The sequence below is a fragment of the Micrasema longulum genome, unplaced genomic scaffold (genome assembly GCF_059751315.1).
Source record: "Micrasema longulum isolate JH-2025_06_02 unplaced genomic scaffold, ASM5975131v1 h1tg000470l, whole genome shotgun sequence".
Taxonomy (NCBI): domain Eukaryota; kingdom Metazoa; phylum Arthropoda; class Insecta; order Trichoptera; family Brachycentridae; genus Micrasema; species Micrasema longulum.
Genome location: NW_028277668.1, coordinates 103,836 through 127,037, shown reverse-complemented (window position 1 = coordinate 127,037; position 23,202 = coordinate 103,836). Strand labels below are relative to the sequence as shown.

General features: G+C 32.0%; 1 protein-coding gene across 3 annotated transcripts; it reads left to right on the top strand.

Moving 5' to 3' along the window:
• Nucleotides 1-438: 438 nt before the first annotated feature.
• LOC148281315 (mpv17-like protein) lies at nt 439-12,696 on the top strand. 3 transcript variants are annotated; one of them, XM_088226898.1, is made up of 5 exons: nt 555-579; nt 3,640-3,728; nt 5,816-5,907; nt 8,692-8,804; nt 11,535-12,696. In XM_088226898.1, the coding sequence occupies exons 3-5, from the start codon at nt 5,831-5,833 to the stop codon at nt 11,741-11,743; spliced, it is 399 nt and encodes a 132-aa protein (XP_088083024.1). In that variant the 5' UTR covers nt 555-579; nt 3,640-3,728; nt 5,816-5,830; the 3' UTR covers nt 11,744-12,696. The 3 variants fall into 3 exon arrangements, with proteins under 3 accessions (XP_088083023.1, XP_088083022.1, XP_088083024.1); XM_088226897.1 differs by lacking the exon at nt 5,816-5,907 and having other exon boundaries at nt 439-579; XM_088226896.1 differs by lacking the exon at nt 3,640-3,728 and having other exon boundaries at nt 440-579.
• The last annotated feature ends 10,506 nt before the right edge of the window (nt 12,697-23,202 follow it).

Below are 23,202 nucleotides of genomic sequence, written 5' to 3'. Positions count from 1 at the left end.
CTCATTTTGTTCTTCTGCATAGATGCATTTTCATTTTTTAATATACCAGCCCGTTTTCACTATACGCTGCTCTAATTGTTGTATGTTCAATAGAATATTTTTAGCAAAATTGAGTTATGAATGCCAATATGTTCATTATAATATTGTTACGTGTCCGTGTAGATAAATAATAATGATTTTTTCTGTTATTTAACAGTGTTTTCAGCATTTTTTGAGTGACAATCTCCACTTACTGATTTTACTTACTTCACTTTAAAAACAAAAAAAATGTCACATGAAAAAAATTTCAAAATGGTCTATTGAACATACAAGAACTGGGGCAGCGTATAATAAATAAGAATGTTTATCTTCTTCGATTATAGCTTTCGTGGGCGATTTTCTACGACTGTATTGTATTAAATTTTGAGTGCTAGTAAAACTTTTTATATTTTTAGAATACGAAAAATGGCGGCGTCGAAAATGATGACGTTCGCAAAGACGATGTTCAATAAATACCCCTTAACAACAAATAGCTTTATCTATGGAGTTTTGTATGTTGGCGCGGAGTTCTCACAACAAACTCTAACGAGAAAATTTTTGGTAAGATCTAGTTATGTTTATTATGAAAACACGTTGAATGAATCTTTTTCGAGTTTATTGGCAAACATTGAGTATTATTCAATTAAAATCTATAACCTACTTCCACTATCTATCAAAACTATAAGTAACGAGAAAATATTCAAAAAGGCTATAAAAAAATGGAGAATGGAGCTAGGTAGAAGTAAAATGGATTGTCTCATTCGCACAAACCGATATTGAATCAACTGCTCCACAAATGTATAGGTTATGTTATGTAATGTTATTGTTCTTTCATTGTGCGTTTTGTAATATAAATAATGTAGGTGTACATTGTACATAAATGAATTATAAACATAAATACGTTGTGTTTAAAACTGTCGGAACATTTTGTTGACTATTTCTGTTTATTAAGTCTTCTTTTATTCTCAAATGTAAAAACTATGTTTAAAAAGCATATTGTTAAGTGTCCTCGGCACGGGTAACCCCAGTTAGGTCACATTATTTTTACTATTAATCATAGTTTATAATGGAGAAAATATGAATAAATAATAACGAAATCCGAAATGTTTATCCAATATTGACAGAATTATATGTTTGCCTACCACATACCGCACACTGGATATTAAAGACCCGAAGACGTACGTCTGCTTGAGGTTGCCCACATACAAAAAAGCACTTTGCCGAACGAGAAAAGCTGCCTCAAAGAACCCTCTTTATTCTGGTTACCTTGGCAAATACACGCAGAAAGAAGATACTAGAAGTGTATAAAATAAATTAACTTCACCGAACTGAACAAAAGAGGAAAGTAAATTCTTCACTGACGGAATGAATTTATTGGGCACAATCGGATATTTATATGCTGCAAAAACAACAAAAAGACAGGACGTTTAGTCAAAAAGCGTAGTTAATCATTTAAAATGTTTAACCTACTTCCATTATCCACAAGAACAATTCACACGCTCAGGGACATGAATGTATAACAAGGGCAAAAAAAATATCACTGTCAATATTCCTCCCTATAACACAACGTATTCTTCGTCCTTCTGGCTGTGTGTTCCATTTACTTGGGTCAGGCCTCTTAGTCCTCAGTCTACACGTCGGACTAGAAGATTTGTTGTTTGGTTTCTGTTTAGACAGTAGCCTCTCTTGCTAACTGGCCTCTCATCCTAAGGGATGCCACCGTCGACTATTGTTCCTCCGCTGCCATCCTCGACACAACGTCCTGCCCAACGTCGCTGTCTTCCAACAGCCCATAGCCCGAAGTATGTCCGGGCGGCCTGAGAGAAGATTTGTGCTCCTTCCGCCTGTTCCGCCGTACTGATGCACTTCATCTCCGCCATCACAGCCGTTGAGGTCTTCACCTGTAGCCCTGGGCAAGCGATCGCGTTATACCCCGTAATACTGGGTCCACCTAAACACTTTAATCTACTGAAGTGAAAGGTGCCCACCCGCGCGACGTGGACGCGCTGAATGAGAAACACTCCAGTCAGAACTGAGAAGGTGACTCAGTCCCCCAGGAGCCGGGTTGATCGTCTAGTTTAGGTTAGGTTAGGTAAATATATGCCCACGAACCATCGCCGAGAACATGGGCTCCCTATAACTCAGCATTTGGGCAAATATGCAAGGATTATTTATTTACTGCAGCAGCATACGCCGTCAGGAAGATCCGACTAATAACGGATGTAGCTGCAGCGAGAATGGTCTATTTCAGCTACTTTCACACTATTATGTCTTATGGTATTTTAGTGTGGGGTCGGGCTGCCGATATTTCCACAGTTTTTGTTTTGCAAAAGAGGGCAGTGGGAGGTATTTACAACTTAAATTTTTGCGATTCTTTAAGAAATATTTTTAAAGAAATAACAATTATGGCTGTTTACAGTCAGCATATTTATGATAATATTATATATGTGCGTAAAAATATATCTCTCTTTCAAAAAAAATAGCGACAATCATAATCATAGCACTAAAAATAAAGGCAAATTGATAATCCCGAAATTGAAGCTAAGTAGGGCACATCGTTTGTGGGGCACTGCGTACGCTTCTCCAATAGAATACCCGACAATGTCCTAATTGTGACGGACAATAAATTCAAAATTTTCATAAAAAGCGTACTTCAAAAAAGGCCTATTATGGACTTAATGAGTGAATGAGGAAGATAGCAGTACATGGAACTAATGGTATTAATTTATTTGTGTTAGTTTATTTGATTATTTTTGGAATGTGTAGTTATTTATTTATTGAAAACTGACTGTCTTTTTGTGTTGTTTTGTTTATTTATTTACATATTGACTTTCAATAAGCGTATAAATTATACCTACTCGTATATTGAAGAAAAAATAAAAACTTCACTCTCTAGGCAATAAGTACCAGGACATCAGTGACTCATTTCACGTGAAATTTATTACATATAGAACGGCTCTTCTTCTTTATTTTATTGGTAATAGTTCTAGGTAACTATTTGTTACTTTTGTTAAAAATTTGTTTTAAACTTCTTTATTAGTGTTTTTTTTTCTTTTTTCGTTTCTTTTCTTGAATTATAAGTAAAAAATATTTCTCTTTATCATTTTTTTACACCATTATATATTTTTATACATAATCATATACTATTTGCCTAAATATTAGTTTTCAATAATAATACATATATATATTTTTTAATGTTATTCAAAATTGTCTTCATAGTTTTTTTTTAACTGGTTCAAAGTGTTTCTAATACCAAATTATCTTTTTTTATCGATAATTCTATAACTGGTAATATTTTATTCTTTTATATAGTTTATATTTCTTAGACTTTCTAAATAAATAATATTGTTTTAAATGCTCTGTATTACTTATAATTATGCTTGCATGTATGTATATTTAATTGTATTTGTAACTAATATGTAAAAGGCAGTAAGTGCCGTTTATTTTAATAAAATAAAAAAAAACTAATAACTTCCCAAACTGTTTAATATGCTTCATTGTTTCCCCATAAAAATAAATTAACAGATTTAATATGCACATTTAGACCCACATCTCGATCGCCCTAATCTTATTTTAATTAATTGTTTAAATTTTGTTATAAAATTATTTTTTTTACGACAGCCTGAAAAACCAAAAAACTTCGACACCGCTACTATAGGAAGATATGCTGTGATGGGTACTGTCATGTATGCGCCAATACTGTTTTACTGGTATTTATTTTATTTTTGTTTTTTATGTTTTGCTTTAATAACATACTATGTTTACTCATTTTTTGCTAATTAAAATAAAACTAACTCAATATTTTTTTAAAAAGCTTCTACATAAGTACCAATTTGACGTACAAGACTATTTTTTCTGCGTTGCGTTTCAACAAGATCGCAGCCATATTTGTAATAAACAAACATCTTTTAAAAGATGTCTGATATTTTGACAGTTGGATAAAAACATCTTTAATGCGAATGTTGATGGATGCAGTAATCAAGGAAGACCGGAAAAGACATGGCATAAACACATCCAACAAATAATTGAAGATGGACATGTCAAATTCGCAATAATCGGCGCGTGTGCATGATAACATGTATGAATGTAGAGGAAGCAAGATTTGTACGCTTCTGTGCCCGGCCTTACGAGGAAACGGCGTGATAGTTTGTTATTGTCGTTGTTAGACATATTTTTTTATCTTGCAGCCGAAGACATACAGAACATGTCATTTTGAATATTGCTTTGATTCCTGTATATGACGATACTTGTACCATCATGCAGGGGCGAACCGTGTATAGAAGCGATTATGCGCAGCTTACCATTATATTTGACTAACCATAATAATGTTTTATTGTAACTTTATTTAAAGAAAAACAAGTAAATAATTAACATTTATTTTAAATCATTTCCACCGTTTGCATTTTAATCCTAATATATATATAAATTTTAATAAAGCGCGCCCAGCGCCTGCGGTGAGCTAAGAAAAACCGATTATTCCAGCTTATTTTTTCATACAAATAAGTATGCTATATTTTGAATGTATTACCCCAGTGCGGGTTTCTCCTAGATTCAACTTGCAGATAACACAAATTATTTGAAGATTCTTTATTTGGAAAACAGTATTCCAAACATTTTTCTTAAGGACTATTTTTCTTTGAGATGGTACTTTTGACATAAGACCATAATTACTTTCATGCGTCATAATATTGCAGGACATATAGCGCTCCACGCAGCCGATTTTAGCACTATTAATTACTAGAACATTCGGCCAGTTGACATTTCAATTGAATACCTAATATCGACTGAATTCATAGTGGTATTTTTTAAAAATATATTAAAGTAATAGATAATATATCTATATACTGTTGATTTCCCAAATAAAATAAAATAAAATAAAATAAATATAATATAATATATCACGAAGTTACATCGTTTGAGTTGATTTCATGGATGAGAGTTGTTGTATCGCACAGAACCACAGAAAAATATCAATTTATAGTATATATTACTTATATTATATTATGTACCTTCTGTGTAGGTACGAATATATGATATTTTTTATAGCTTAATAAAATCACCATTCGCCACTGCCATCATGTCGTGGTGTAATTACTAGAACTAGATAACATCAAAATCAGCATTTATAAGTTACTCATTAAAAATACATCCGTATTTTGCGGACGATAAAATAGTGCGTCTTATGGTCCGAAAAATACGGTATTTCTATCTGCCTCCATGAATGCCACAGATAAACAAATGGTGATTCATTACAATCATCTGTAGGGAGAGCGAGAGTGTTCGGCATTTGGTTCCCTGCTTTGGTTTATTTTACCAATTGCCTGCACTATATTGAGCATGTATGATACTACCTCTCGTGTGAGTTCATTATTACCTATCACCGATGGGATGTCGCTAAGATCCTCACCCAGGCTTCTGCATCGCGCCCCAGCTGTTTTCTTTGAAAGCACTTAAACCAAATAATAACTATTGATGAAACTTCTACTTCAAAAAGAAAGGTTTCATTATTCATCGCTTTAATTAATTATTCCAGGATGCTTTTAGTTAACTTTTTTCAGATATAAGAAATACGAAGAATCAAATTAATTTCTCAACAAGATAGGTTTCATCTTTCATTGCTTTATTAATCTTCCCGGGATGCTTTTTATTCAGACAGAAGAGTAATCAAATGCATTTATTAAATAAATTAATTTTAATCTAATGTAGGTACGCCACGTCTGCTGTTGCTGTATGAAATACAAACGAACAAATGTAATGAAAATCAACTAATCTCTATTTTCCCTTATATTGCATGCAGCATGGTGGCCAACCAATGGCTTACGATCCTCATATGATAACACGATTTGGTATTTTGGGTATTGCAGTTTATCCGCAAGTTTACTATTATTGGTAAGTATTTCATATTATTTGTGACATGTGCGGCGAAAGCACACTCGGGCTATACGCGGTTAAACAATTTGTCGTCCATCTTTCAAATTTGTTCATTTTTAAGACGGCTTTTTAAGAATTTGTTTGGAAAATTTTCGCCTTTAAAAATAATCTTACTGTATTATGTTGAGTTTTTATTGTTATTTTAAGACCTATGATGCCTATTTATTCTATAAATATAACTTAATCATATGAAATTACTTTTTATTAAAAAATTCATTACTTAATTTCGACAAAAAACGAGATTCGCCTTTTCGAAAGATGGACGATGAATTTTGACACACGAGTACTCCATTCCATTTCCATTCTGATATTTTTATCACAAAAATTTTCAGCTTCAAAAAAACATCAAGCGAAAGAAGGAATATTCTAATGTTCCGAAATTAAAAAAAAAACATTGAGACATACTGTTTGTTTCTGTTTGGTTTACCATAATTTATAAAAATGTAATTTAGCTGTGTTATGGCAAAATAAATTAAAAATCGTAAATACGCCAGTCATCGTTAATGCGTGCATCTCCTATCACTGCAGAATGAATTTCTTTCACACAAACACCGGCCACAGAACAGGGTCTCTGTCCTCCTTGTTATGAGTTCTATCTTCGTGCTCTTTCTTATACAGATTTATTGCCGTATTGGAGTCACATTCATTCTTCGCACAGCAAGGATATATATTTTTTGTATTAAAATCGAGCATAGTCATACAAATTTTACTTTCCTAAGCGTGCAAATGTCCATTTGAAGATACAAAAAATACCACTTCATCATTTTAAAAAAACAAGAGAGATATATGAAGTCTTGTGTCGTATGTAGACTAGTGTGAAATCACAGCCACAAGAAAAAAATGTTTTTTTTTTAAATGTCACAGGTTTACATAACACATGTATAAAATAGCCAATCAATTATGTATAGATTCCCGTTTACCGGACAGCTGAAGCTTAATCACAAATAACTATCGTCGTGCTTATAAGCGACGTGATAACAATTTCTCACCATGGTTGTTTATCGTATTCATGATCACAATGCAACATCCGTGAAAACCTAATATTAAATGTCAAAATATTTACGTTTCGCTACGTATAATCCTGCTGCGCAATCACACATTTAAATTTCTCCGGTGTAAATATGGAAAATATTCCAAAACTGCTCTTTTTATTTGTTTATTTATTACGTATCACGCTATTTACTGCATTTAGCCAGCGGTTGGCAAGCCAAATGTCAAGAAAAGCAGTCGCCATAGTTATTGTAATTAATTTTTCACTTTTTTGTATTAGATACTCCTTACTATTTTGCAAATGCTATATATTGTATTATTTTTATTTATTTATTTATTAATGAAATCATACAGTCTTTATATAAACAACAAGGTACAAAAGAACAATTTTAAAAAGTAAGACCAATTACAGATTTCACACTAATGAATGCAGGAGGAGAGGGGAAAAATAATTTAATTCTAAAAAAGTAAAAATAAAAATATTCCATAAAAAGTTATGTTTTATAGTAAACGATGATTTTTCGCCAGTGAACTTTATTTATTTACAAGGAAAACAAAAAACAAACCGACACGAGCTTTGACTTAGATTTGACAAAAGCGTTGACTTATGACTGCGATAAATTAAGCATGTTCATTATTGTTCATTGTGATCGCTCAAATGTTTCGCATGTTTTTAAGCGGGTTGATAGTTATTTGTGATTGAGCCACTGGCAGGGACGAAGGAGAATATGAAGCAAGTGAGGCTGAGCCTCACTAAGAAATCATTGCTATTCACCAGCACCTAATATGTATTTTAATTCGCATTATATAAACACATGAAGATAAAAAACTAGCAACTAATATAAAAATGCTCACAGATGCCTACAAACATGGTCCGTATTGTGTTATTTACTATAGGCACCTACTTAACATATACGCATATTATACTTATTCTTAAAATTTGAGCTTTACTAGAAATACTGGCTACTGGTGGTGAATTTTAGGATAAATTATAACGGCTTCTTCTTCTTTCTGTGCCATATCAGGTCTCCCCGACGTTGGCGATCACTCTAGAGTAGGCATTTCGGTCCTGCGCCAACTGGAACAGCGCCTCAACCCCACGCACTCCCGTCCAGTCGCGGATGTTTCTCAGCCAGGACATCTGTCGCCTTCCAACCCCACGCTTTCCCTCGATCTTTCCCATCATAATAAGCTGTAGAAGCGTATATTTGCTTCCGCGCATGATACGGCCCAGATATGCGAGTTTTCTCTGTTTTATTGAGGACAGTAGTTCTTTTTCGGCACTGGCTCGTCTCAACACCTCCACGTTGGTCACTAAATCTGTGCACGGGATTTTCAGCATTCTCCGGTGAAGCCACATTTCAAATGCCTCTAATCGGTTCACGGAGTTCACCTTGAGAGTCCATGTTTCAACCCCGTAGAGCAGTATTGACCACACATAGCACTTGACCATCCTCTGTCTCAGTTTTAAATTAAGACTATCACTGCAGAAGAATATAACGGCTAGTATGTATAAAATATAATAAACTAGTCGCCGAGTGATAAATATGTTTGAAATCTCTTATATACACCGATTATCGGTATGTAGCAGATCGTCTACATTGGCCATTTAGGGTTAAAATTCTGAGAAAAGTGGGATTATGATATATATTTAAATAAATTTTGGCTACAGTGGTTGTGACGTCGGTCAATTAGCCGTTTTACAATTGATATGAAACAAGTTTTTTTAAATAATTGTTTGCTGCTTTACAGGTATCGGTGGCTTGACAAAAAGTATGTAGGAACCACGGCCAGAATAATAGTAAAGAAATTACTGTTGGACCAATTTCTTCTTACGCCTCCCCTTCTAGTCATATTTTTTGTTGGTAAGTCGATGAAAAATGATCTTTAATGCAACAATGTTTTAAGTATGTCAGACTGGCTGGATTTCTAAATTTAAATCTATATCTAGATCTAAATTTGCTGTGACAGAGAGGAAAAACATTTTCGAGAAGGAAATATCAGAATAATCAGAAATCCTCTCATTTATACATTGAAAAAATATTTTATCGAATACGTTGTTTTCCAAACACACTACTGTTTTATCAAGTAATAGCAATTCCAAGAAAAATCTTCCATTTCATAAATATCTAATTCAAGCCCAATGGAGTGAGCAAGATAGACAATTCGTGCCACAAATAGACAATTTTCGTACACAAACAAACTGATCTCGTACTGCAATCTCAAGGCGCATTGTTATTATTGAAACGAAATAATTATGATAGTTTTTTTGTTGATTGCGGGGCAAAGTGCTCTGTTATATATTATCAAACCTACCAATTCCATCAATGCATCTAAAGAAAATTGAGTAAAATATATCTTGAAATTTGTTGCAACAGAGAGGGAAAACATTTTTGCCAAGGGAATATGGAAGTCTAGGCATTTTCAGGGCTTATGACCTGTCATTGGCTGGTTTAAGTGGCCACTTTACGCACTGTGTAACATTCACCAATCTGCGTATGTTTAAACATTTACATTTACATTTCCTCATCTCTTCCACCTGTTGACTTTTGTGAAGTAAAAGAGCTGAAACCTTTATCGTGTGGGTGAGATTCATCCGGCTAAACCAGCCAATGATAGGTCATAAGCCCTGTAAATGCCTAGACTTCCATATTCCCGTCTCAAAAATGTTTTCCCTCACTGTTGCAACGAATTCAGATTGTCAATTAGTTGATTAATTTCCCTGTTGTGAGATGTAGGTATGATATTAGTGACAATATCATTTCTACCGTCATCTGCCTACCTAAATATAGTCGAGGTCATGCGGTAGTGTGTTGTGACCCTGTCCGGTTGAGTTTCGACAAAAATTTGCCAGTCAATATTCACGACTATATTATATTATTGAATATCGGGGCGCCGATTTTTATTACGCCCTCATTTTTCTTCCAGGAATCCATTTATATACAACCATTTACTTCAATTAGTACGCTCCGACGATTGGGCCTGGTTGCGCACTGCGAACCAGTTTGTTTATAAAATAATTCAACATGACATTAGCAAAACAGTAGGATTATGCGGTTGAGGGTTGGTGGAGCTCCTACCCCAGTTAGAGATTAATAAAAGCCACGAGGCTGCAGTTTAATGCGTATTTATTACATGACAAATAAATAATGGATTGTGACGCGCGAGTGTTACGGCGATGAGGAGTTGAAGTAACTGCACTTGAACTACATGCTGGAACTGACTGACTGATTGAGCTGGGCGTTGACTGCGCCCCGTAGTCTCTTTATAGGCCCCGTTCCTTTGTTGTTCATTTCTCTATGGTAGAGACGATGTTAATGTACGGCAGGATGATGCTTTCGTCTTTCTGTGCAATATTGTTAGAGTTGCATAAATTGTTGTATTGGAATCTATAGAAAACGATGACTTGCTTCATCGGTCGTCGCTCTATTTCAGGTGTACTATGTTAATACGTATGTGTGTCATCGATCATGGACTATGAACCCCACAAAACTAAAAAAATTTAAAATGCAACGCCATTAAAAAAAAAATCTGTTATCAAGTTGCACTTAAAGATTGTACCAAATTGTACTGCATTATTTAATGCAGATTTCTGCAAAAAAATTGACAGATGTATAAAGATGAAATGTATGATGAGATATTTGAAAATATGGCAACTTAAAAATACATTATTGACTGGGAATAATATAATAGTATTAAAATTAAATTAAATTTGAATATTTTTTTTTTTAAATACTATGTAATATTTATTTACTAACTATGAGGCCAAAAGCCCTGTGTTGAGTTGGGATACAAAAAATAGGAAGTGGAAGCTTATATATTATTAAAGAATACTACAAATAAAAAATATTACATGACATCTTACAAACATCTGGACAACATGCTTTTTTTTTTTTTTTTTTTTTATTTATTATAAAACATATAAGACATGAATATCATGATATTATATTCCCAGGAGTTGTACGAGAAAACTCATTTGGGACGGTACATAAAAAAATAGTACATTTCTTGTAACAATACATAGTATACATTTAAACAATAAAAATTTTAACAAATTTTAACAATCTATGAACTTAATATTAAAAAAGGAAAGAAAACATTTAAACAATCTGTGAACTTAATATTAAAGAAGAAAATAAAAACATTCAAACAATCTGTGAACTTAATATTAAAAAAGAAAAGAAAAACATTTAAACATTCTGTGAAATTAATATTAAAAAAGAAAATAAAAACATTTAAACATTCTGTGAACTTAATATTAAAAAAAGAAAAGAAAAACATTTAAACCTAAAACACAATATATAGACTATTCACAGAAACTGAGCTAAAAACTATCACTTTCAAAAAGATTCAAGAAATAGGTCTTCATTTCTGGTCTTTGTCTGGTCTGGTCTTTGTCTGGTCTTGGTCTGGCTTAATAGTACCATATTTTATATAAATCTATGCAATGTCTCTCAGCAGTCTCCTGCAATGGATGTATGTTTAGTTAGTTTTTATGTGAAAAGTTATTGAAAATATATGAAATAAAATATAAAACATGTGTACATATATTTAACAAAAGGCACTGTCAGTAATTTCTGATGCAATTCTTTCAGGCATGAGTGTAATGGAAAGGAAAACAAATTATATGGAAGAATGCAAGAACAAAATCCTCCCAACATTCCAGACCAGCTGCATGTTCTGGTTACCAGCTCAAGCGTTCAACTTCATGCTCATTCCTCCAGCATTTAGGGTAATATATGTCGGGTCCTGTGCCTTCGTGTGGGTCAACATTCTCTGTTGGATCAAGAGACAAACATACTAAAATAATGCATTTGCTAAACTTAAGCACAGAAGAAATCATCACCGCATTTTGGTATTTTAAATTCTCAACTCATGTAGTAAATATACTCTATTCTCTATACACTAGAGTCAGTAAATTAGCTAATTAAAATTTGCACATTTAAATTACGCGGATTATTGATGACGTATAATTGAATAGACGCGTTACAAGTGCTGTCAATGGCATTTCAAGTTGTAGGTAATAAATAGTCTTCTCTGCCTTCATTCACAAACGGGTTTTCATTGTGATCAGACATGAGACGTGTGCGAACATATGACTTGCACTGAAGATGTTGGGTTTCAGTCTCCGAACTGGCAGGGTTTTCGAGGATCCTAGTACACACAGAATCCTGTACAACTCGTTGGCTTGCCAGGCTTGGTGATACGGAGTCTGCACGAGGCGAGATACTCCCTCATGTTGGAGAGGGTTCGGAAAAAAATTCTGATACATCTCTACGTGAGGGAGTATGGTAGTTATCCATGGCTGAATTCCACTGCGTTGCTCTTGGGCTCGCTGGGGACCAACAGTTTGCAACTTAGAAGGGATGGGTTCACACTGACCTATTTTTTCAGACTGATGAGAGGTTATATCGAGAATTCGGCAATTTTAGAGGGTATCAATTATATTCTTGGTGGTTATCTCCGAGAGCTTCAGCACAGACCGTTTTACCTTCTGGCTTCCAGAACCAACGTACCTCTGGTTATCCCTATTGAAAGAGCAGTCAGGCGGCTGAGCATGATCAATTTGGAGCATCTTTCACATCAGTGAAACTATGTTTAAGAGGCATATAATTTTGCTATTGGAGAGTATTATACCTTAATAATGTTGTACCATTGCTCAAGGGTTCCTGTTGTCCCAATATAACGGCTAAAATTATTTTTTTACTCGTAATGTTATTTTGATCAAATAAATTAATTTGAGACTACGTGGAAAAACGCCATCAAGTGTGATGAGAAAATGCTTAAATTTCACTGCAAATGTGAAAAACAAGACAGATTATTTTATTCGCATAAGCAACCCTCTATTTATTAAATAAGTTGGATATTCTTAGGTAGATTTTTGTCATTTTTTAAATCACATTAATAACACTGACTGCCAATGCCGTTGCTATGGCAACAATTTATACAGAAATATGAATGAAGAAAATTTGTACGTCTGTTTTCCATAAAATATTTGCATATTTATTATAATTTTTTTTTTTTTTTTTTTTTTTTTTTTATTTAATATAATCATACAATGCATATACATTATACTCCCAGGAGTTATTAGAACTCATTCCGGGACTGAGGAAAATATAACAATTTTATAAAGTACATGATATAAAGAGTTACAAGAGACATCGCATTTCTGGCTAATCTTAAACCAGTTCATACAAATAGAAATTTGAAGATCAACCAGATCAGATTAATTTCAATAGAGATATGCCAGTTTAAAGTGTAACAATTATACAATTAAAAATATACATCCTAACTACAAACAAACATCTTACCTTAAAAGAAAAATCTAACAATTATACAAAAAGTACATCATTTAAAGATCAACCAGAAATGGACCAGTTTAATGTATAACAATTATAACAAAATACATAATATGATAGACTAATAAATTTATACTACAATATACAATTATAAAATATACAATATACATCCTAACCAAAAAGTACATAGTATGAAGAACAAACAAGAAAAATACTATTTTATCCTACAAATATGCAATTATAAAATAAAAAAAACATACATCCTAGCTAAAAAGCATTAAACATCAGATATAGAGAAACCTTAAATAAAACAAACCATTAAAAAGCAAGCAATCAAAAAGAAGGAAAACAAACACAATTTCTTATAAATAGAAACAGTAAAACATCAAATTAATATCCAGTCAAAAATAACCTTTATATTTGTTTTCTATAAAAAGGTTTAGGAAGAAATTCTTAAGGGCCACGCTTTGCACTTTACGAATTTTGTTTTCTTTAATTTTACTTGGTAGCTTGTTATAGAGAGTTCGAGAGATATTCTCCAAAGACTTTTTTCCAAACTTCGTTGAATTAAATTTCGGTATATGTAGATTTCTTGAGCTACGCGTATTGTGGCTATGTATCTCGTTATTAAGGGGGTGTTTTAAATTTGTAAGAGCTGAGAAATTTAAAATGTTTAGTATGGTGCTGGTGATATCATGCATAGGTATGACTTTAAAGGGAAGTATTTTGGTTTGCCTGTATATATCTTTTACATGTGTATCCCAAGGCAGACCGAAAATACTCCTCAAAGCTCTGTTTTGGAGAACCTGGATCTCTGAGATCAGTTTTTGTGTTGCAAAACCCCAAATACATGATAGATAAATCAAGTGTGAGTGAATCAAAGCATAATAAATTGAAAGTAGAATAGGTTTAGGAAGTAAACCCCTAAGTCTATACAGAACTCCAGTTACAGGTACAATCTTGGATTTTACGTGGTCAAATTGATGGTTCCATGAAAGTTGGGAGTCTATCAATAACCCTAAATATTTAGTGACATGTACTCTTTCAATTTGATTCGTTCCGAGTAAAATGCTGAGATGGATATTTTTTTTATTTCCAAATAGAATATACGAAGTTTTTTTAACATTTAAGCTCAATTTATTAATTCTCAACCAATTCGCAAGGTGAGCGAGATCTCTTTGCATTGCATTCTCCAGTTCCTCAATCGTAGGGCAGTTATAGAAGATGATAGTGTCATCAGCATATAATTGAAGCGTACCTTTTATGCCCCAAGTAGTGACATCGTTAATGTAGATTAAGAATAATAGTGGACCAAGAATGGATCCCTGAGGCACACCACATGTTATCATTCCAAATTCACTTGAACACTCTCCAATTTGAACCGAACAGTACCTGTTGGTGAGGTAGCTACGAATTAGTTCAAGAGGAGTACCTACCACTCCCAGGTGTTCAAGTTTATTTAGTAAAATTTCGTGGTCAACAGTGTCGAAAGCTTTTTTTAAATCTATAAAGATACCAGCTGCGAAATTGCCCCTGTCTAGGTTTTTTTGTAAGTTGGAAATAAAATCAAAAGCAGCACATTTTGTATTAGAGCCTTTCCGAAAACCGTACTGTTTGGTTGTAATAATATTATTCAGATTCAAATATTTTATTAACCTATCTTTGATTACATATTCGAAAATTTTTGAAAATACCGAAAGAATTGATATTGGCCTGTAGTTGGACACATCTTTTTTGCAGTCGTTCTTATATATTGGGACAATTTTTGCCATCTTAAGCTGATCTGGAAAGACACCAGTTAACAACGATTCATTTACAAGAATTGCAAGGTGATCTGCTAATTGATCTCTGCAGATCCCAAGGACAGCAGGAGTGACACCATCGAGGCCAGGTGCTGATCTTTTCTTAAGTTTTGAAATAATAGCTTTAATTTCAGATTTGTTTGTTCTGTGCATAAAAAACGAACAATTAGTCTTAGCAGTATTACAAATTGTATTTTTGTCATCAGGATCTGATGAAATTGTTTTTGCCAAGTTGCTACCAACTGATATAAAGAACTTGTTGAACTCTGCACAAATCTGCTTAGGTTCATTCATCTCAACATTATTGATTAAAAGACAGTTGATATCCGTTTTTTTGGACTGAGGAGCGTTTGCGAGGATGGAGTTTATAGTTTCCCAAGTTTTTCTAGGATTGTCTGCGTTTTCTTTAAAAATTTCAGTGAAGTATCTTTTTTTCACAAATCTTCTATAATTTGTAACTTTATTTCTAGCTTTATTTTTTAATTCTACCAGGAAAATATTGAACGGGTCCCGTTTCCACTGTTTAAAAATCGAGTTGCGCTCCTTGATAAGCGAGTCTAGATGTGAATCAAACCAAGGCGTTACTATCTCGTTTCAAATTCTGTGGCTTGAATCTAAAATGGCCAATGTCAGAATTTTTATTCTTGCCAACATTTTGCTGAGGGTCGATATCAATTACAATACATATTTAGCGATTTTATACACACTTATACATAAAGAAAAGTTTTTTTTATTGATATGCCTTATAAAAAAAGTCAAACAGTTCATTGTAACGCAACAAAATGGCTAAAAATTACTCTCCTGTAATATTGCAATCTACAACGTTGACGCTTTTGGCTTCAAGTCGCAGAATTGTTGAGAGCAACGTAATATTTGCTAAATATGAGAAACGGTTAGTAAGGGAATAACATGTCTGTTTGTCAAATGTCAGTGATGTTTTGTGATTATTATCACATGTCGAATTGAAGTTTTGCTAAAGTTCAGTAAGATTGCACCATAAACCTATTTTTAACTTATAATTATTTGTTATTTCTCTGTTCTGAAGCTATACAATTATAATGAGATATATTTAATTGAAAGCATAGACATGTTGATTATATCGTAAAAGGGATAGTTAATTCTCAAAATAACAGCTCATGCAATGCAATGAAATCAGTAGTTAAATCACAAATAACTATCGACGTGTTAATAAGCGACGTGATAACAATTTCTAACCATGGTTGTTTATCGTTTTCGCGATCATAATGGAATATCCGTGAACACCTAATATTAAATGTCAAAATATTTACGTTTCGCGACGTGTAATCCTGCTGCGCAATCACATATTTGAATTTCGCCGGTGTAAATATGGAAAATATTCAAAAACTGCTATTTTTATTTGTTTATTTATTATTTATCATGCTTTTTATTGCATTTAGCCGGCGCGGCGGTCGGCAAGCCAAAAGTCAGGAAAAGCAATCGCCATAGTAATTGTAATTTAATTTTAACTTTTTTGTATTAGATACTCCTTACTATTTTGCGAATACAATATATTGTATTATTTTTAACAGTAATCGCCGATTTTTTGCCAGTGAACTGTATTTATTTACGAGAAAAATATAAAACAAACTGACAGATTACACACGCTTTGACTGCGATAACTTAAGCACGTTCAATATTGTTAATTGTGATTGCTCTAATGCTTAGCATGTTTTTAAGCACGTCGGTAGTTATTTGTAATTGAGCTACAGAGTTAGAACTAAAGGTGTTAATTGGTATTCGCTATCAGTGTGCCCTTAGTAAACAATATATGTTTTTGCATAAATCAAACTCGCAAATTTAAAAGTACTGGCTCAAATAAAAAACAGTAAGACTCTAATTACGAAAATGTATTCCAATATAATATTTAAAAATACAATAAATATGACATAAAAAAAAATGTCTTAACTTTTGGCCTGAAAACATGCAATGCATTTAAAAAATAATTTTTAATTTTTGGTTTGATGAATTATAATGTACTGTATCTTAATATACAATTTATATTTATTTAATTCATTATGTTAGTAAGGAAATATTAATAGATTTATGTAAATATCTATAGTTTTGTGTTTTATTTTATAAAAAGTACACGACGCTCCTTTAAGACGAAAACGACTTAACTCAAAAAAAGCTAAAAATTAGTTTCTTAACTTAAGATCTTTCATAAAACGACTTCAATGAACATTATTCATCCTTCTGCATTTAAAAATACGCAACATTCGGGTGGGAATAGGACAACACCGTTACACCGGTCTCTTTATTACTCGGAGAATTTAGATTCCGTGTCAGTACTGAAGAGACGCAATTAGCGTTGTGTTTACATTGCTGTGTGAAGGACGCAACGCAGACAAACATTTAGTGACCGAAAGCCGGTTGACTCGATTTTAATCTGATACAAATGGCATGTTTACTTTATTTTTTTAAACTTTAAAAGGACGAATTTAGCTTTATGATTGTTTCCTTCCGACTTACCGATAATCTTAGTGACTTATTTAAGTTAATGTCATTTTATTATTTAAATTATCGAAAATCTTAGTGACTTATTTACGTTTATGTCATTTTGTGAATAAATAAAAACATGTGTTTGGTGACCTGATCTAACCTAATAAAAATTATGTCATTATCTTATTTATCAAAGTGCTTTTGTTTGTTTTTTTTTCAATCTAATAATGACTCATTAAATAAATGTCTTGTTTAAACTTATAATAATTTATTTTTATCATGCCTTTTGTTCCATAGATTCATAGCTGAAAGCCTTCGGTATAATTTTTATTTAAAAATTTGGTGCTAACTTCGAAAAATACGATACAATCGACGAAAGAATACGAAGGTGTAACAATTTACATTCTTCTTTTGCAATTTCCCAAAAAGTTAATTTTTTGAGTTTAGTCGTTTTCGTCCTAAAGGTGCGATGTGTCCAATTGTTATTGTATGGTGTTAAATGTCCTAATTACATATATGTACATATATCAACGGTCCATACCTATACCATAGAATCTGAATTTTACGAGATTTATACGAGAGCAAAAGCTTAATAATTTTTTAAGAAGCTATCAGATACTATAGAATTCCCAAACATGTGTCTATTGAAATACAGAAGACACATGTTTGGCGATTTGACCGTATCTGATAGCTTCTTAAAAAATGACCAAGCTTTGTTTTTGTTCTCCTGTAAACCTCGCAAAATGCAGATTTGATAGTGTGTGTAGAGAGCGCCGATACATATTTTTTTCTGCTGAAGTTATACAGTTACAAATCATGCTATGAAGGCTTATCCTACATTTGAGCAAATCCCAAAACAAAAATAATGTTTTGCAATATACATACATATCAAAATAAACATATATATCATATCGTATGATTCGGAGCGGATTTCGTAACTCACCCAAATATTTATTTTGATATTTCAACACAAGGTGGGATTTGTAGCTTATAGTTATCTATTTTGTAGATTTTTTGAAACATTCATAAGCATTGTAATTTTATGTAATTATTATGTAATTTTTAACTCTACGACTCATTTGTTAGATGCCTTCAATTAAAAACATATGAAGTTAGTTATCTTCTTATAAAAGTGTAGCGTGTATGATCTGAAATAGTCATATTTTTTGTACTCTGAATGTAACAAAACTATTGTATCGTACGACAGTATTTTCACGATTGGAAATAAGGTTATAAAACACTGTGATGTAACAAAAGGGAATTGCTTATAAAGAGGGACACAATTTTTGCCATTAGATTGAGAGTAACCTTGTTACTTCTGTTAAACAAGATTTACTCTGAAGGTGGGTTTGTCATTTGTCCAATATTTTCTTTTTGTTAATTAAATAAATATATTATTGCTCAAAGCGAGACGAATGTGATCTACTTTAATATTTTTTTTCTAATAGTATGTTAAATCTTTGGGCAAACTCTCTGAAGTAGGATTTTGTCGACGGCAATCCATCACCGTTTTACTCAAATTTGACCACTTTTAGAGAAGAGAGATCAAAACATTTATTTTTATGTGTGTAGTAAATTTGTTTTTTTTTAAACATAATGTTATGTAAATCAAGTAAACACCCACTCACCCACTAAATGTTTTAATCTCTTTCCTTTAAAGTGGTCAAATCTGAGTTATGCGGTGGTGGATTGCTTCAACAATTGATTGATATGCTCCTCCCCACACAACACAAGAACACAAGACGTTAGTGCCAATGACTCTATTCACGAAGCTGGGTTTGAATTGGTTGAACACCCCTCTATATTCACCTGATTTAGCCCCCACTGATTAAGCAGCCAGTAGTGGCTTTTTCCAAAACTCGAGAAACATTTACTTGGAAATAAAAGTGGATGGGAATGAGGTCATGTACTGCGTAGATAAGTGGTTGGCAGAAGTCAGACAAACGTTCTACGGGGAAGCTTTAAAAATGTTAGAGTATCGCTGGAAGAAGTGCATACAAGTCCAGGGGGATGCGATGGGGAAATTAAGATGCAAAAATTTTATCTCATCCACATTGAAATAGGACCATATCAATCAACCTTTGTAAAATATTAAGAGATTGGGCTCACTGCCTCAAGCTAATAATTGTGCTAATAGTTGTAGGTATCTACTCGTATATAAGTAATCGTCAACCTTTTTTTTAATATAAGATTATTTTTGTTATAAATTCGAAGCGTTCAGTCTATTACGTATCGTTGACAAATAATTATTACATGTATGAATTTGGTAAAGTGTACGAAATTGAAATGTGCCAACTATACTAATAAAAAAGATATGCATATATCAATATAGTGTGTCAAATAACATTGTTGAGTATAGTTGATGGACCAAAAAAGAAATGAAATTTTGTGTTGGATTTGAATTGTCAGAAATTCACAGTAGAAAAAATACTTAAAATAAAAACCCCTTTAAAAACTATAACTAATTATATTTTAGAAAAATAACATGATGCTTTAGGGAAATTTAAATAAACAAATGAATTTAAAACAGTTATTATGTTTCCAATAGAATAATTATGATATTATTTAAACAATTTGTATGGAATACGAAAAATAATATATCATTATTAAATTAAACTAAAATGAAATATTGTATTATGTAGGATCTATATAGAAAAGACTAGATTTGAATAGTAAACATAGATAATTGTTTATATTTTATTATACCGTAAAATAAGATTCAAAAATATATATCTTTTGATAGGTATTGGTTACATGAACGCCAATCTGCATATGTGCCTCTACAGATAAAAAAAAGATAGCTAATAGCTTCAGTTTTTAATTATCAATAAATTCAAAACATCATTTCATCAACAAACAAAAAAATGTTGTCTTTGGTTGAAAGATGACTGACCAGTTCACTATTTCACTAGTATTGAGTACATACAGGCTTGTGTGAAGATGGGTATTATTTACATTAATTTTAAATGAAGGAAAAAATGGTATTAACCATAGTGTGATTTCTAAGCATGGATGAGTTTAATACAAGAGAAGAAAGTTAGAGTCTTATATTATATAAAATGTGATGCAAGGAATACAAATTCTGTACAAAACTATATTTCATTATGGTATTTCAAGTATTACAAAACTATGGATATCTAAAACGATAACAATCAAAATGAATATGTCACTCGTTAAGTCAATTGGCTAAATTATGAGCTTAATTCTCCAACGATTTATTTCACTGTTTCCAAACTACTAATGATTTGTTAAGAAAAAAATTGTAAAACAATTTAGCATATAAACAATTTTTGATAAAAATTCATTGTGATCGTAGAACAATGACAGATATGAGAAAGATGCATCATTAACTTTCTTTTATATTTGGTGTTAAAAAGGTTTTATAAAGGCTGTATATTCCAGGTTTGAAAAAACTAACCCAAGCATCAAAGTATGTACTTTAGTAATAATCAAGTTGTGAGATAAAGCGACAAAAAAAATTAAAATCACTCTCATGTAAACTTGAAGAGAATCATGTGCGTCGTTGTTCTACAATCACGACGAATTGGAAAAATAACGTTTTATTCTATTAAATTATTCTTTATTGTTTTTATTTATTTATCTACACGAGAGCTTTTTGCATTCCATGTCAACCTACTTGGTTTTTCCCCAATTCGTTCACTGTTCAGGCTATGAGATTATGGAATAATTTTCTGTGAAATGTGAAAAATGGCCGTTTATTGTTTGTCTTCAAGAAATGTTCGAAGCGTCTCTATCCACCCTGTATTCTTAATTCCACCAGTTTCCCTTCAAACTCTTTAGTGTCTTATATCATATCCACACATAGAATTAAGAATAGTCCAGAAGGAGCGTAGAACCATATTCAAATATATCGGACTGTGTCCAAAAAACCCCCCACTTTGCCCCGCTTTCACTGCGCGCATGCGTGAAGTCGCCGCGTGATGTTGCCAGATCGCGAAAAATATAATCATACCACAAATGAAAGATATTTAAATAAAAAAATAAAAAATTCTCTAAAATTTTATTGTACATGCGGAAACATTGATTGACACAACAGAGTAGATAAGTAAAGGGTCAGTTAATAAGAGTTATTTAATTAATGAACTTTGAACTCAAAAAACAAAACAAATTTTAATTTAACATAAAACGGATATTTTTATGTTATGTTAAATAATATTTGATATTTTTAAGATGATGTCAGTCAAATGTCCACCACAACGTTGTTTAATCCGAGAGGTCCAATTTTCATTAGTTCTCTCATTGAATGAGCAAAGTAGCGTAAAAAATTTGACTACCCTGGCAACACAAACAAAATGTCAATTTTGTTTTTTTTGATAATCTGACAGATGGAAAAATAATTCAATTTTTATGTAATGCATTTGCTACTTGCACATGAAATGTGATCCCATCCTGTTTCTTTAAGATCCTAGAAGTATGTCTACACTTTAAAACGACACAACACGTTGAATTCAAATCAGGAGTTGCGTACTGAGCGACGTCTACAAAAAAACTAATGTGTCAAAATGTAAAACTACTCCTTTAAGAGTAGTTTAGTCACCTTCTGTTTGATGTGCGTATGCGGTTTCTGGACTATTCTTAATTCTATATATCCACACATCCTCTTTGTCATTACATTTTTTTACATATGGTTTTTTATTTATTTGATTGACCATAAATGTTTTATTTATTTATTGTTATTTTGGTTGGTTTGAAGAAGTTACTGAGCAATAAACGCGCCAAGTAATTTTGTGGTTATTGCTTAGGAATTTTTTCAGGTTAATAATCATAGTATAATATGTAATTAATTTGCAAAAAGGAAATAAATTACTATAGTACAATGGCTACACAATTTTAAGAGTTTTTCCAGCCCTTAAATTTAAGCCCTAATTAGTCATAATTATTTTTATAACAGAAGAGTATTAATTGATAAGCTATTTAAAATTCTTAACTTGTATATAAATGTTATCCTTTGAAAGAATGAAAACAAAATATTTCAAAACAAGTGTTCACATTTTTTTTATCATTTAATCATTTATATAGGTTGGTACTTTCATTTTTCAATGAACCAATCCTGTATAGAAAAACATAACTCAATTAGATTATTACATAAAACCACAAATTATTGTTATAAAAATACAGCTCAAGTGATTTATTAATAAAACGATTTGATTAAAGTTGTAACTTAACATTTGTGCTTCCAACATTCAATTATGCTTCTTTTAAATCACCGCTTAAATTTAAAACAACCTAAAAGATAATATTACAGCGAATTATTTCTGTACACATGTTTCAGGGCGAGACTGCAAAACTTCAGAGGAATATTCCTCATGGTAAACTTTTAAAAAAATCCTAATATTTTTTTCCAAAAACTCATTTTTAATGTCAGGCCTTGAGACACGTGTATATTATGTAGTTGTTTCTTTATTACAAAACCAATTTGAGATTTCTACTACGAATGCACTTCTATATTTTATTACTTATATTAAACGCACAATTTTACAAATTTGAATATATTTAGGCAAAGTTTTTTTAATATTACATGTGTACCTAATATTATAAAAAGTTTTTGAAAAATGTGCTTCCTTTTAGTTACTTTTTGACCCTTTTCATTTAGAAATTTAATTAAATGCAATGTTACTTTATCAAATAAATTGTTTCATAAAACATATTTACTTTATTTATAAATAACTGTCACTAAAATT

What these genes read in the sequence shown, in the direction of transcription:
- LOC148281315 (XM_088226896.1), top strand. Translation starts at nt 445, where the DNA reads ATGGCGGCGTCGAAAATGATGACGTTCGCAAAGACGATGTTCAATAAA. An exon ending in CTCTAACGAGAAAATTTTTG is followed by an intron (nt 580 to 5,815) that starts GTAAGATCTAGT and finishes TATTGCATGCAG; the next exon opens with CATGGTGGCCAACCAATGGC. An exon ending in TCTAGTCATATTTTTTGTTG is followed by an intron (nt 8,805 to 11,534) that starts GTAAGTCGATGA and finishes CAATTCTTTCAG; the next exon opens with GCATGAGTGTAATGGAAAGG.